Consider the following 15,408-nt stretch of genomic DNA (forward strand, 5'->3'; position numbering starts at 1 on the left):
AAATTGAATACAAAATTTATAAAAGATCTTTGCCAAGTTTTATAAAAGAAAATTTATCAAACTTTTACAGTGTAATGCCGGCCTTACGCTCTAACCACTGTACTAATTGCGGTTATAAAACACCTGTAAAATTAAGCATATCTATCATTAAACGCCGCCAAGAAGTATGTTGGCGTCAATCAACAATCGTGCCAAATAACCAAGATCATATCCTGCGATCAGGCTCTAGTGAAGATATTAGGTATTTCTGGAACAGACTGTAAAATACCTATGGTCGGCGAAACTTATAATTTTCATGAATATTCCCCTTTTAAAACGTTTTTTTGTTGTGATTTTTGGAAAACGTTACATGTGGGATCGACTGTATTGTACATATTTTCATATATTTTTTTAATTCGCTGCGGTGAAGTGGTGTCCCCTCGATTTGTGACTTGTTTTTGATTTTAGCACGAGTTAACGACTTTTGCATCATTTTTGGCAGTGCCCCGTATTTTGATTTTATGTATTTTTTCTGAGCAAATATGGTCAGCTCACCCAAGCTCGCCAAACTTTTTGAAAAGGGGTCATTCAAGTATTACGTAAGCAGATTTTCAGCCATTGTTGACCCCTCCCCCCGCCCTTTTCAGCAAAAGTCAGAGCAAAACACTGACCCCCCCCCCCCGTCAGCAACTTAGAATATTTCATATCTTCAAAAGGGGTGGTTGATGACGTAAGCAAACTTCAACCCCCCCCCCCTTGTCATCAAAAGTCAGCAACTCCGAAACCCCCCCCCCCCCCGATGCTGATGTAATACTTGAATGACCTCAAATGTGTGTAAAACGTGTTGAAAACGTACAGTCACAATAAATCTGGGACATCAAGTCACAAAAAATAAAAACTTTAAAAATCATTGTTGCACATATCACAACTAAAGCCAATGAAATCTCTCAACATATAGCTTTTTTGAATACATCACATATCCGCTTTAACGTGATTGGTCGCTGATTGCAGGCGACAGCTCATTCACATATAATTCAATTAATTATAATAAATAATATGTGGCAACGGCGTCGTGATGGTTCAGCGGCTTCTTCCGGGAGGACGGTGGCGTCTATGGGGAATTGAGTGAAAAGGAAAAAAAAAAAAAGAAATGGAGCTTTCATCATCTGTTCTCTTGGAAGCGAATTAAAGATGAACATTGAAGCAAGAATTCATTCATGTAAGTCCCATTTTTGATTCAGTTGTTTCATGTCGTAGCCCATGTTCATGTTGAAAACACGATTGTTATCCATGTTAAAAAAAAAAAATGCCACAATGTCAGTGGTCGCGTCTAGCAAGTGGTTGTTATGTGGATCGCAACTTTGTTGGTAGTTACGGTTGTTATTGTTGGTAATTAATCAGGGAAGGCCCCCCGAGTTTTGAAATTTTGGGGCCCCCGGAGAAATCGGGGTCCGCACTGTGACTAGGGTCGAGAGTTAGGTAAATGCGTTTTATTTGATAATGGGGCGTGTAATTATGAGGGTCCTGGGGGGAATGCCCTCGGATCCCGATGCGGGAATCAGGCCTAGTGATACAATTGATTATTATGTATATTATTATACATATATATATTACTTTTTTTTTTAAACAGGTTTTATATTGCGGTTTTTATTGATATATTGGCATTGAATTTACATCTAATGTCGCGTCGAATTCAAGTTGAATCATGTCGTGAGTTCTCATGTCTTGACATGATTATTAGTCATCAACAGACATAAGTTCCTAATTTATCAGTCAAATTGATGCTGTTATTCACATTATAGACATTAGATTTACAGTCCAACGAATTGAATATGATCACCAGTTTTCATTTGTTAAATTGGGGAGGGGGGGGGGAAGGGAATTGGTAGATTTACCAGGGGCATACTCACATATAAAGTAAAATAAATAATATGAATGGCAATATGATGGCACTTAATTGTGCCATTATCAAAAATTGGGCAAGATTTCTTGCGCTCTGTTGTCGCCAAGTTGTGATTTCTATATTGCATTAAGGTTTTGCAGGGGTCTGTCCAGCCAAAATCTCGGGTTCATTTTCCGGACCCTTCAGAAAATTCTGGAAGTAAAAAACAGACCCTTCATAAAATTTTAGATCAGAAAAACGAGCCCATAGCAAAATCCATGTTAATGAAACCATGAATGCTGCATTTTAATTTCTTTTGTCATAAATCAACTAGATTATTTCTGCTTCCCACAAAATTATTTTTCATGTAATTAATGACCATTTAACAAAAACAAGAAATTTTCATAAAAACGGGACGCTATTAAAAAAGTCGGGACAGATCCCCTGTTTTGGTCTATTTTTTCTAATCACATTGTATAATATTTATGAACAGCTTTGGTATAATGGGGGACTTGGTAAATTTATTTTGTTGCCAAACATGTCAGACAACCCGACCATAGTAAATTCCCAATATATGGTATATTATGATTTGGCGACTTTTTATTGCCAACCCCGCTTTTGCATTAGGGTTACTGCCTGAATACCCAAAAACATCGAAAATAGGCAAAAGCATGATGCATGACATTCCTATCGTTCTCATTATCATAGGCATTTTTAGACTTTTGAGAGGGGGGTGATCATCCTTATGACCTTTGCACTGTATGGTGGCCTTTGACTTGGCAGGACCAACAAAAACTGTCGCTCACACATTTTTTTGCACCACCAACTTCATCGGTAAATGGCAGATTGGGCATTTGTAATTCTGGGCTATCAGGCCCATCTTTATACAGAAATCTATAACGCTTCTTGGTTTTTCGAATTGTAGATGGTGAAAATACATTAGATCTATATGATGTGGGGGGGGGGGGGGGTAACAGGAAATAACACTAAAAAACTGTATGGAAAATGTAAGAGTAGCTTTGACAGATAAACAAAATGAAATGGCAATGATAAGCTGGACAAGAAAATCTGACACAGTGGCATTATCTACATTTTAGGACCTGGAAGAATTATGTTGGTGCATACGGAAATTTGGCGAGAAAACGGTATACCGTATACTGGGAATTGGCCCCCCCCCCCATCATAAGTCACCAATGCTGTTAGACACTATGGGCACAAAAAAAAAAAATTGCCAGTACACAAAACAATAATTTAAAGCAATTCAAATATGAAAAATATCAGGAAACACAAGAGAAATATAGTATAAACATAAATAAGATCAGGATTATAAATATGATTTCTGGGTTAATAAATATGATATGAGGCTGTGGGACGCTATTGATGCCCAAGACAGCATAAAAAACATGATAATGCTAAAACCAGCGAGCATAATAATAACAAAATATCACTGAGACTAAACATCAAAACAACATAAGGTATTCCCTCTTTTAAATAAACAATTGTCCCGCATGTTGTATAAATAAATATATTCTATATATAACTAATAAAAACCCAGACTCTTTCTGGGTATCCAGATTCTTTTAAATAAAATAAGAAAATTAAGAAGGATACAACCTTACTGGGAGACGAAAATGTAATTCACGACTTATCGTCAGAGGAAAGCCTTTTATTGGCTCAATCTGAGGAGAGAGAAAATAGTGCAATTTGAGACACGAAAATAAGTATTTAAACAGTTATTTTCTGCCACATTTTCGAGAGAAAAATGCTTACCATATCATGATTGCACTGTGATGGGTAGCCACAGCTGACGTGGTCGTAATTATCACAAAAAAATATGACAAATGTGATTACTCAGATTAATGTCTTTTCTTTTTGGAATTTAGTCAGGAATCACCAGCCCGCAAACAGGCCAATTTCAGACTTGGGCAGTAACATAGATAATGCAGGGCTGGAAAAATCCTGGGCTGCCATGGCAACTGGAAAATCGGCATAGGAGCCTACAATTTCTTAAACATGGTGGCTAAATAAAAGTGAGTGTGGCAAAAATGTTCTTATTTCACAATGCTAGGTCTCCTAACATGGGAGAAATGAAACAAACCATGAAAGCATTGAATTTAGACTTGGCACCCTTGTTCACTAGTGACGTCAACTGAAGATGGTTTGCAATGGTCTTTCAGCTTTAAAGTGCAAATGCGAGTCGGTTTTCGTTTTCAAAAAAAAAGTTGCCGCTGGAAGCAGCAGAAATTACTGTAGTCGATCGTTATTGCGTCAAACCCGGTGTTTCGTGAAAAAAAATTTTCATTCCGGGAGTAAAAAAAGCGCATGTCCGCGATTGCTAATTTAGAAACTTTGGCGATTTAACGCTTATTATTCAGCAATGTTGCAGAATACAGAGTATTGAATCGCCAATATTGCCAAATAACGAGTATTATATCGCCAAATAACGAGTATTGAATCACCAATATCGTCAAATAACGAGTGTCCGATCGCCAATCTCGCCAACCATCGTGTTGATTCTTCTGAAATTCTCTCCCATTTTGAAACAATTTCTTTCTGAGTATAAAAAAATTTAAAACTTGATATAGAAAATTTATAATATCTGTAGACTATAGAAAATTTTTAGCCCATTTGAAGTGCTGCTGTTCAAGGCAGCAAATAGCATCGTCAGTAAGCAAAAATCATCTTAAATAGACTGGTGCAAAAAATTTTGACAGCTACTCTTTCAAACAAGGTGTCAAAAGCCTGAAACACCAAAAACAAAAAACAAGCTGATGAAAATATGTTTAATAACAAAAGACAGTGCAGTTGTTTTATTTTGAAAAGGGGTGAGGGTTAAGGAAAATATTGTTAATTTCACTGCTCCAATTTATAAATATCTGCTCCGAATCCCATATTTTGCTGCTCCAAAACTGCTCAGAATCCTGAATTTTGCTGTTCCGAAATGGACTTTGTCACTTCCCACCCTTGCTATTGCCATCTTTGTTTTTAACTAAGGAAGCAAACTGTTCCTTAGTTAAAGGTGTGGAGAATACAGTATTTTTTTTTCTCTTCTGTAACTAAAGGACAAACAGCGGGCTTAAAGAGAAAAACCTCGCTAAGGACAAGGGGAGAATCCAATCCCTGGAACGATCTGGAACAGAATCGTGATTTGTTGTTGCGTCCACAGCTGCAATAATTGAAAAGAAACTACTGAAATCACGGGCATCGAGATTCGTGCATCATAATTGACAGTTCTTGGACTTGCTTGGTGAGTTATGTGACTTGTTGTTGAAGAAATGAATCCTTGGCCTGGTCATGGATGTTGGAAACACCAGCAGTATCGACTTGCATGGGATGGGAATACTCAATTATTTTGTCAGCCATGGCAGCTAGTTGTGGGAAATTCTCGTTGGAAGCAGCAAGGATTACTTGGATGTTTGAGGGTAATCTCGCTAACCACAATGATTTTAGAAAATCCTCACCGAAGTCATTTCCAACGAGTTCGCGCATGCAATTCAATAGATGTGAGGGTTGTTGGTCTCAAAGTTCAAGTCCTTGGAACAAGGTATGGATTTTTGATGGTTGGCTTTCGGAGTAAATCTTCAATGATGTAATTTTTGAGAGTATTGTATTTGCCACTGGCAGGAGGATGAAGGATAGTGTCATGCACTGAGTTCAGAATATTGGATTAGATTCCCACAATGACATGATTGAATTTAGTTGCATCAGCAGTTATATGGGAAATTTTGAATTGCGTCTCCGACTGCTCAAATAAGAAACTGGGGTTAGTCTTCCAAAACGAGGTGCCTCTAAAGCTACACTGGAAACTTGGAGTTTCTTCTGAGGGAATATTATTTATTTATTTACACATCTCAACAGGCTGAGCCCAATTACAGAGATGGCAAACACGCAGACATAAGAATACGAAAAATACAAGTAATGAAAATTAATAGAAAAGCAAATAATAATTCATCGAATTTGCACGTTATAAATAAAATCGTCAACAAACATAAAATACCAAAATATATATGCGCAACGGAAGCACACATTGAGAATTCAATATGAGAAAGACAAAACGTCCAAAATAAAGAATGAAAAACCAAAAATAGATGAGAAAACAAGAAAATATATACAAATTCATATACAGACCTGCCAACTCTCCTTGATTTTGGCGGGAGACTCCGGATTTTTCATCCTTCCTTTCGCTCTCCGGATTTGTTAAAATTTCTCCGGATTTTGGCAGAAAATTAGATTTTACGCGAGCTTTCACGTTGTCGTGGCGTCAGTGATTACCTTCGTCGTTAGGGAAAACGCCCATATAGAGGACAGCCATAGTCATTTCCATCGAGCAGCCGTAAAAAAGTCTGTGACCGCATTTAAGCAACTGGGAAAGACGCAAATTTGTTTTCGTAGCGTTTATCGGCAATCATTTATCAGGGGCATGATCCTGGTTGCCGAAATTCCTGTATAATCGTTATTGTATTCCATTAACAGCGGTGCGGTAAACATTATTTTCGTCTGCAGCTTTGTAATTTGAATTTTTTTTAATCGTTTCTTCTGATTAAGCATCTTCAGAAAGAAAATATAAAACTTTAAGCTATATACAGCTAAATATAAAGCTTTTAAGAATTCATATACCCAAGATTATCAATCACTGATAGCATCCACGAAAGGAAACACATACTTTATGTACAGTATGTAGATGTGATTTCTCTATTCTGCATGGAAAGACTGACATGGAATTATATTCTGCTCAGGGGCAATGCAGAACCTGCCTTGGGGGTGGGGGGAGGAATGTAACCTTTCTTAATTGATTAAAAAAAAAAAAAATTCAAATTGTTTTTATGAACTTTTTTTTTATCGAGTTTATGAGTGTCGGGGGGGGGGGGCCTTGGGAGAATCTCCGGATTTCTGGATTTCAAAAGTTGACACGTCTGTCTGTATATAGCACCTAGTAGAAAATTTTGTTTTGTCGTCAGTGATGCCGGAAACCCGAAATTGAGATTCGACTTGAATAAACCATAGTTCATCATTATTTTTCCAAAAGGGAGGTGTGCGAAATAGGATACTAGCAAGTTCGGGTTGAGGCAGTTACAATTCATGTCATTGTTTTACGTTTCATGAATACTTTTACTTTTTGATATGAGAAGAACAAGTCGTCTATCAATTTTATATGGATATTTGTTTTGGTGCAGCTTGATCTGGATGGTCCTCGCGCCAAAAAAAATCCAATCCAGTAAGGTTGAGGCAGCATTGCCATAGTTAAAGTTGCCAGAGTTTCACTTGACATAGCGAAAAGTAAACTAAGCAGCAGCCAAGAAAAATGTAACACACCCCTTGAATGGGAGACTCGATGAGCGTTGAAAAATGGCCAGTGAAGAATCTGTCACTAAGCAAGTGGAAGAATTAAAAGCATCGGCATAGATGATAATCCAACAGTGCGAAAGAGTCAGGAATGACCATCGTCAACGAGACATCATGAGGGCAGCAATGTTACTGGAACTACGGGTCACCAAATGTCGCGGTAGAGAGAAAAGGGGGTCGATGATGTAGATAAATATATTGAAACTTTTTGTGAACGTAATGAAATATTTATTTGAACAATTACCACGACGAAGACAAAAAAGGGTTAATGATACATCGAGAGCATACGAGTGAGCTGCCACTGGCTCCGTAATGAAAACTCTCTAGCTCTATTATACAGGCCATTCGGCTCTCTGGACCGAAACATGGTTTTTAACAATAATACACCTGATCCTCACAAGCCTGTAACACTGATTTTATTTTTTTATTTTCCTCTTTAAATTGTGCGTAAAACTCTCGGGTTGACCAAATAAATTCTGATATCTATTTTGAAGTAATTAGTAGCTAAATACACTTTCTTCTCTTCAAGCTGCCAATGGCAGCTGCTATACTATTTCTAGCCGATCTCACCATACAAATAATATGGTCAGGCATAACAGATATGCTATGGCAGCTCTTATCTCTATCGCTGTTGCTCGGAGCTCTTTCAGACGAGTCTTTCCCATATGGTGACTAAAGAAGATACAAGTGAAATAACTGGTTTCTCTGTATTTTCATCATATATCGCAAAATGGTGAAACCACTATTCAAACATGCTATCTTCCTTCCACCCAGATTTTGTGCATCCATATAGGGCCACCTTCAGGTCCACCTGTTGTCCATGAACTACACAAATGTGCGCTTTTGTGAATACAATATACGGGGTAAAAAAAACTCCTGAGGCAGAAGCATAGAATAAAACACTATACATTGTCTTACCAGCACTAGCTGATTTCAAGTATGTGGTCTGTGAAGACTGGTGCAAATTTCTTTGAACATATTCACGATGTTCAAAGACCAGCTTCATCTAAATTAAGAATCCGCTCTCATTCATTTTGTGGTCATTATCTAGAATTGTTTCATGCATGCTGGGGAAAGAATAGACTGCATTTTCAGAAAGACCTTCCACACATGACTAGGGCCGGGATTACACTATAAACATTTGATAAAAATTATTTTTTAAAACTTACCAAATGCAGCCAATAAAACAATCTGTTGCATTTGCACGAATGTAACTGTTACGATTATTGATTGCATTTTTCCAATTCTATATAAGAACTTTTATCAAACTGTCATAGTGAATAATCCGGGCCTTAGTTTACTTTTAGGGAAGTCTATTTCTAATCCCATGAGAAATTTTTTTTTTGTTTAAATTAATTTTATATTTGTTTATATTTTCTCATACAATGTTTATGTTGATTTTTAATAAATGCTTCTAGTAATGTATTGTTTCTATTGCTATCATTTCTAGGTGATAGTGACGAGATATATCATCCTACCGGAGCCTTTATTCATTCTTGCTGTGTCCGACTTTGAGAAGTTTCGGCAGAATATACTGTATACCTTTATGCTTTAGTGTTCGAGAAAACCATTCCAATTCACGTTGCTGTGGTTGTATTCCATTCTGTCGTTCCGATCATCATTAATTTCATTGTATGTGAAGACTATTTGCCCGTCAGGGTTGAACTAAATTTGTGATTGATTTTCATTGTTCTTCTTAATGAGCATGGCGAGTGTTGATATCGATATCAAGCCAATTCAAGATTCGCAGGTATTGTCTGCGTCGAGTAAGTTGGCCGTCATCAAGCCAGAGATGAGTGATGACAGCGAATCTGCACAGCAGTATGGATCAGACAGTGTGTCTGAAACATCTCTGGGAAGTGCGACCATTAAGAGTGAGGAGAGTGCTTCAAGTAGTGGAACAAATAGCGATAGTGATTCCCTCGGAGAATCAAATCGAGCAGCGGATAACGAAACATTTCAAGGGTGCTCTGGTACCTCAGATGTCACGATTGAGAAGGTTGAACCTTTGCCTTATTCCAGTGGGTCAGGAGAAGATAGTGCTATGAAAGAAGAGATTTCGGAGGAGTTGGCCAGTAATCATGATTGTGATAATAATCGTGAGGGAAATGATGTGGAAACTCCATCCACAGATGTTGAACCTACTAAAATCGAAGATGATTCAATCCCAGTTCAAGAACAAGTAATTAATCGGAGACTACATATATGTGGGATGTGCGACAGGGAATTCTCCAGCAGGAGAGTTCTTCTCAAACATGAGAAAATACACTCAAACGTCCGCATTCATGTCCCAATTACCCGCAGCAGGCAGAACTCTGATGTTGTTACCGATGTTAAACCTGTTCAGAATAATCTCAGGATTACAGATAAAACCCCCTCGGGTCCTGTCTGTGACATGTGCTTCAAAAGTTTTTCGACCCGTAAGACGCTGAATCGGCACAGGCGAAATATCCACAAGATCTTTGCAGTCAGTCCAAGTCTTCAGACGCCTGCCATTATCAAGCAGGATAGTGAGAACACCACCACAGCGGTTGCTCAAGGGGGGCAGACAACAACAACGAAGCCTTATTGTGATATTTGTCAGAAAAGTTTCTCTACCCGCAAGACGCTTAACAAACACAGACGTAACATACACTCGAGCCTCCGCATGAAGATGGAGGCTGATAACAGTCTGGCGGCCGGGGAGAACAATGAAGCGACTGCGATAATGGACAGTATGGGGATGTTGCATGTCAAACCTTTCTGCTGTGAGATTTGTGGGAAACGATTCCTCAGGAGAAAGAACCTGAATTCGCACCAGAAGATCCACACTGCTGAGAAAACCTTCAAGTGCGAGTGGTGTCCAAAAGCATTCCACCGTAATGGAGACCTGAAAGTGCACAGGAGGCTGCACACTGGCGAGAAGCCATACCGCTGTGACCAGTGTCCGAAGGCCTTCTCCCGTGTTGGCCATTTCGCCATCCACAAGAGGGTGCATGCTGGGGAGAAGCCATTTAAGTGCCAGTACTGCCCGAAGACTTTCTTCCGGAGCGGGAACCTGTACTCGCACCTCAAGGTCCACACCGGCGAGAAGACCTTCAAGTGCGACTTCTGCCTGCTGAAGTTTGCCACCCATGAGGAGCTGGTTATGCACAAGGTGATCCATGTCGGAGCAAGGCGCTACGAGTGTAAAATCTGCTCAAAGACGTTCTCCTCCAGGAGCCACTTGACAGTCCACAAGCGGATACATTCTGGTGACAGACGCTTCAAGTGCGACGTTTGCCTCAAGACTTTCTACAGGAGCGACACGCTTGTCAACCATATCAAGAGCCACCTCGGCAAGAAGCTGTACCCATGCGAGTTCTGTCCCGTCGTGCTGTCCAGCGAAGGGCAGCTGCTGTACCACATGAAAACCTCACACTCGATCGACCAGCAGAATCTTCAGGAATCGACAGTCAGCGAGCATATCCTTGGGGTGTGATGGAGGACCACATAACAAAATTTTTTTTACTAATTTATTTATATATTTTCGTTTTGTTCCGCTGAAAAGTTCCTAGGACTAATTATTTATTTATAATGATAATCTTAAACCGGGAATATATTTATTATTCTCGATATATATATAATTAATGCTCATAACGATATTATCTATCGTGGTGATATATTTATTTATGTGACCCATTACTTTGATTGTGAAGAAGTACAATACATGGCAAAACTGTTTGTAGAGATCTATTAGGTGGATGAAATCGCCTTTAGTGGGGCCAAGAGAAGTTTTAGCAAGCTACTGGAGATAGTTGATTTGGCCGAGCCTATAATCGTTGTTTCTATCTTAAAGGTGTTTGTTGGAGTGACTGGTGACCCTGTGTCTGATTTTTCAACACCATCTCTTGCTACCAAGCATGGATGTTATTACATTGACAGGATATTTATCCCGTTGGTATAGAAATGGTCATTCGTTGTGCAGTTATCATATTTGGCTGTTGTGTCAAGGTATATACCCCATCATTTATCATTCCACGATGCTGCGACCATTGAAGCAACAGTTGGGTACTGGGTTTGAAGCACTCACTTGGAATCCATTGAACTTTGTACCTGGTTGTATTAAACATTGCTCCAATGTTTTTGATTCTCTGCTGTGTGATGGTAGCAAGTAATTTTGTGATAGGTATTTGGCATCAAGGCCGTAGGCTGATTCAAAGTGAAGGAAGGAGAAACAGGTGGTAAAAAATGATTACCTTCATTGGAATAATTGTATTTGTGGCATTTGCGGATACTTAGGTCAGAATGAAGGTAGACTTATCACCCCTCCCATTAATTTTATACTTTGATTCGCACTCCCTTCCTGTTTGAGGAACCTGTATCTGCTTATGATTGCTACGTGCCCATCGAAACTCACATTCTCAGGTTCCAGATAGCAAACAGTTCTCCTGTTATCAATGACACCAGATGTAACTTCTAGATTCATGAGTGATCACTAGAAAAAGTTTATCTGGGATATAGGGCCATGGTTTGATGTGGCTTCAATCATTTTTGGTGAGCTGTGAAGATCACTTTGATGTCTACCATAGATGCCGACAGAGCATCTAGTTTAGTTCTGTCTTAATGACAGCTATATTAGCCGGAAAAAACTTTTTCTACTGGAACACACTCATTTGATTATTTGTTTGTGCAGTTTTACCAAATTGGTCCTTGTGCCAATAAAACCGAAATTTCCTCTGATGGAACATGTTGTGAAAGTCACCCTTTTGTTTTTTTTTTATAATCCATGAGCAACTGTTTGCCATTGAACATGCAATTGTGCTGTCGCTATGTACCAGCACTTATCCAGTTTAATGGCGTTTCAGACCTTAAAATAGCCACATCCACTTCTATATAGCCATGTAGTGTTTCCACCTCATAATTTATTGTCAACTCAATTGTCTGTGTACATATTCATAATAACGAATTGGCTTTGGGAGCGATATTTATAGAACATTTATCGTATATTTATTGATGAGAATCGAGACGATTTTGTTTATTGCACCCTGTGATAACTCCTAATTTTTTTTTATGTAATTATGCACGAATAAACTTTATAGGAGTGGTATAATGGTTAATCAGTTTTTTAGACCAAAGACATTCGAAGAATGACTCTTTTTTTTTTTTTTCTTTTTTTTTTGGATCAGAGTGAGTTTGAAGTTGAGCTGGACTTGTTTTAAACTAAATTCATCGCTTTTACCGGCAATTTTGCATGGCACCCCAAGCGTCGTTGATAAATTTCCCTAGATTTATCACTTTTATCTGCTACTATTCGTAATACCCGAACCTTGCGTCATAAGTAAACATGATAAACCATACTATATGATATACTGATAATAATTGATGTGTGTATTGTATCATTATATCTGAGTATGATCACAAAATTATATCGGGGTCTGGCTTTATTCATCACACACTGTTAGTAGAATAGACCTCAGACTTTGATATCTGACCATTTATTAGAATTTTATGATTTATATTTTTGAAATATATGACTTCCATATTTGTTATGGGTATCTTTTTCTCAGCCACCTCGTTGGGCATTTTGCCTGTTGTGGCGTTGTATTCGTATAAAGTTTGAAAAAAATATATAAATTTGAAAAATATAAATTCAACATTTTTAAAAAATACTTCCCATTAGTCAGTTGCTATATCCGAGGTCTATTCTACTAACACATATAGACTAATCTTTTCTGCAAAAATTCAGAATTTTTAGGGCAGCAGTTTTATTTAAATCTTAGATGAGCTCAAAAACTGCAATCTGAGAAAATCGTGTTCAAAGTGGTTTTTTTTCTGGTACACGTTTACACTATAATCCAGTATTTATTTCTTCAATTATGAAAGAACAAACGAACCAATTGACACAAAATTTTTAGCATTTTATTGGCAATCAAATGAAATTTTTTTGAAGTCGTTTTTGAAAATTCGACTTTTTCAAGTTGAAAGAGTAGTGAGATCCCATAAACTTGAGCCCGTCATATTTGCACAGAGTGTCCTAGTTTATTTTTGAGATCACATTCAGGGCACCAAATCTTCCTGTCACACAAAGATATTGGAGTTGCAGGGCTCCCAGGTGTCCTACTTTCTCGGTTTTGTCCTATTTTTTTATCAAATCCTATCGACAAAATTTGTGTAATTGATTTTAATTGAGCAGGAAATTATTGATATACTGCCAAATATTACGAATATTGGACAATGCAATTAATGATTCTACCAAAGCAGAAATTGTATCATTTTTAAGGTAATTTAGAGGAGGGGGGGTAGGGACCATTTGATTGATTAATTTTTCATTTGCTTAGTTTGAGGGTTCAACATGTATAGTAGTCATTAAAAACTTCTGTCTGGATGGAAAAATAATTTCATATTTATTACTTCGTGGTCTTGGAAAGTAACGTTCATCATTCAAAATTATGGTGCAAATAGGTGAAACAACAGTTTGCATTTCAAAGCAGTTGGATACATAGGCCTATTCTAGGTTTGGTGATTCTGATGCTACCCAATAGCATTCAGTTGTCTTCTGTATTTTTAAGGCATGAACAGGCATAAACAATATTTACTATGCTCAGCAAAGAGCTAGAAATGGAAGTGCTTCATTTGTCAAAAATGATTACAGTAAAATATGAACAAAACAGAAAAATTTAAAAAATGATGAACAACGCAGTAAAACTATCTGGTTCACCTTGCCTCATATACGTCGGATCTTGTAATTTACACATTTTGCATTGTGCTTTCGAAAATGGTCTCAAAGGTGCGTCATTCTTAAAAAATTTATGTCTTCGAAATTTGCTGTGCCTTGTCGAAGAGAGTTGACAAGCTCGTCACTTTGGAAGACTCCAAAAAAGAATGTAATATGTATGAGGAGAGACAGCAAAGAATTATCTGTGGTTGCTAGTGCACTGTTTTGGCCAAAAATTGGTTTTGTAACCAAGTCATTTGTCATTTTGTTTTAGCTTGACTGAAATAGTGCTAGGGAAAAAAAAAAGTTAAATCGAAATTTAAAAAAAAATTTAATTATTTAAAATGGTTTTTTTTGCAAAAAAAAAATTTTTTTAGGTATTTTTTTCCATTATGCTATGATTATGTTGTCTAAGGGGGTTACCCTCCCCCATCCTAATTTTTAGTCCTGCGTTTTCCTACTTTTTCTCATTTTTTGAGTGGGAGCCCTGGAGTTGGTAGACCTATTACATTGCTTGAGGCTATAACCCAACAGTAAACAAATGTTCAATGACAATTTACAACATTCCCACCGTACGGAAAGCTTCAGTTGACTCATATCTGTGAAATACATCTTCAGAAGTGGTTTTCCCCCCTCCACAAATGAAATGAATGAGTTTGCAATTGGGTTCTTGTAAATGTTGTTCGATGAGTTTTTGTTATATATGAGACGATTCCATTGAATAATTGGTATTGTGCAATGATTTGTCGTCATCTTTTTCAATTCATAGTCCATTTCAGCTTCATACCGTGTTAAAATCACTAGATTTGTATGGTGTAGAGAGATTCTACTGTATTTCGTTTATTTTTGGTCGATGTTCACAGAATTTTATTCACGAAAGAGGGGGAAAGAGTCAAATATTAGTATTGTAAAGTCTTGTGATTATTTTTTAGTAAATTTATTTTTTATTGTAAACAAAATTGATTAAGAAATGCATTTATCAACCATTTTATTTCATGAGAAAAAGATATATGCTGCACTTGATTTGTATGGTGTGGAAACGGCACTGAAAATTGGGCATTGATTGTCAACGGCAGCCAAACAATTTTGACTGAAATTGAGCTTGAGAAGCTGTATTGTATAAATTTGCAATGAGATGTATATGGAAGAATGGAAAAAAAATGCCTTCATATAACATTTATTTTAGTGGTAAAAATATTGGTTTCTTGTTTCATAAATAAAAGAGTATGTGCTAACGGGCCGTGTTTTTACTTATTGCGTATTGGTGTTTGACTTTATTTTTAGTTAGAATGAATTGTTCTTTGAAAGTGGGGGGGGGGGCATTCCATTTCAAATTACCCGGCAAAATGACACCCATATTCTCAGATTTCATTGATTTTATTTGTCGCATTTACCATCCTTATTAACCATGTGAAATATTATTTGCATACCTCTGAAACTTTTTGAGAAAAAAAATGTTGAAATTGATGCAGATGACTTTTCCGAGGCTCAGTTTTTAAGCGGCATTGTTTGAGAAAATAAATCATAA

General features: G+C 37.4%; 1 protein-coding gene across 1 annotated transcript; it reads left to right on the forward strand.

Moving 5' to 3' along the window:
- The first annotated feature begins 1,054 nt into the window (after window positions 1–1,054).
- LOC149067960 (uncharacterized) lies at window positions 1,055–15,115 on the forward strand. The gene is made up of 2 exons (XM_089252073.1): window positions 1,055–1,198; window positions 8,655–15,115. Exon 2 carries the CDS (start codon window positions 8,904–8,906, stop codon window positions 10,662–10,664), a length of 1,761 nt encoding a protein of 586 aa, XP_089108199.1. The 5' UTR covers window positions 1,055–1,198; window positions 8,655–8,903; the 3' UTR covers window positions 10,665–15,115.
- The last annotated feature ends 293 nt before the right edge of the window (window positions 15,116–15,408 follow it).

The sequence above is a fragment of the Pholcus phalangioides genome, unplaced genomic scaffold (assembly GCF_987345545.1).
Source record: "Pholcus phalangioides strain wild (caught in Gottingen) unplaced genomic scaffold, Ppha-v1.0 ptg000028l_1, whole genome shotgun sequence".
NCBI lineage: Eukaryota > Metazoa > Arthropoda > Arachnida > Araneae > Pholcidae > Pholcus > Pholcus phalangioides.

Excerpts from the sequence above, each read along its gene's own strand:
- LOC149067960 (XM_089252073.1), top strand. The coding sequence starts at position 8,904 with ATGAGCATGGCGAGTGTTGATATCGATATCAAGCCAATTCAAGATTCG.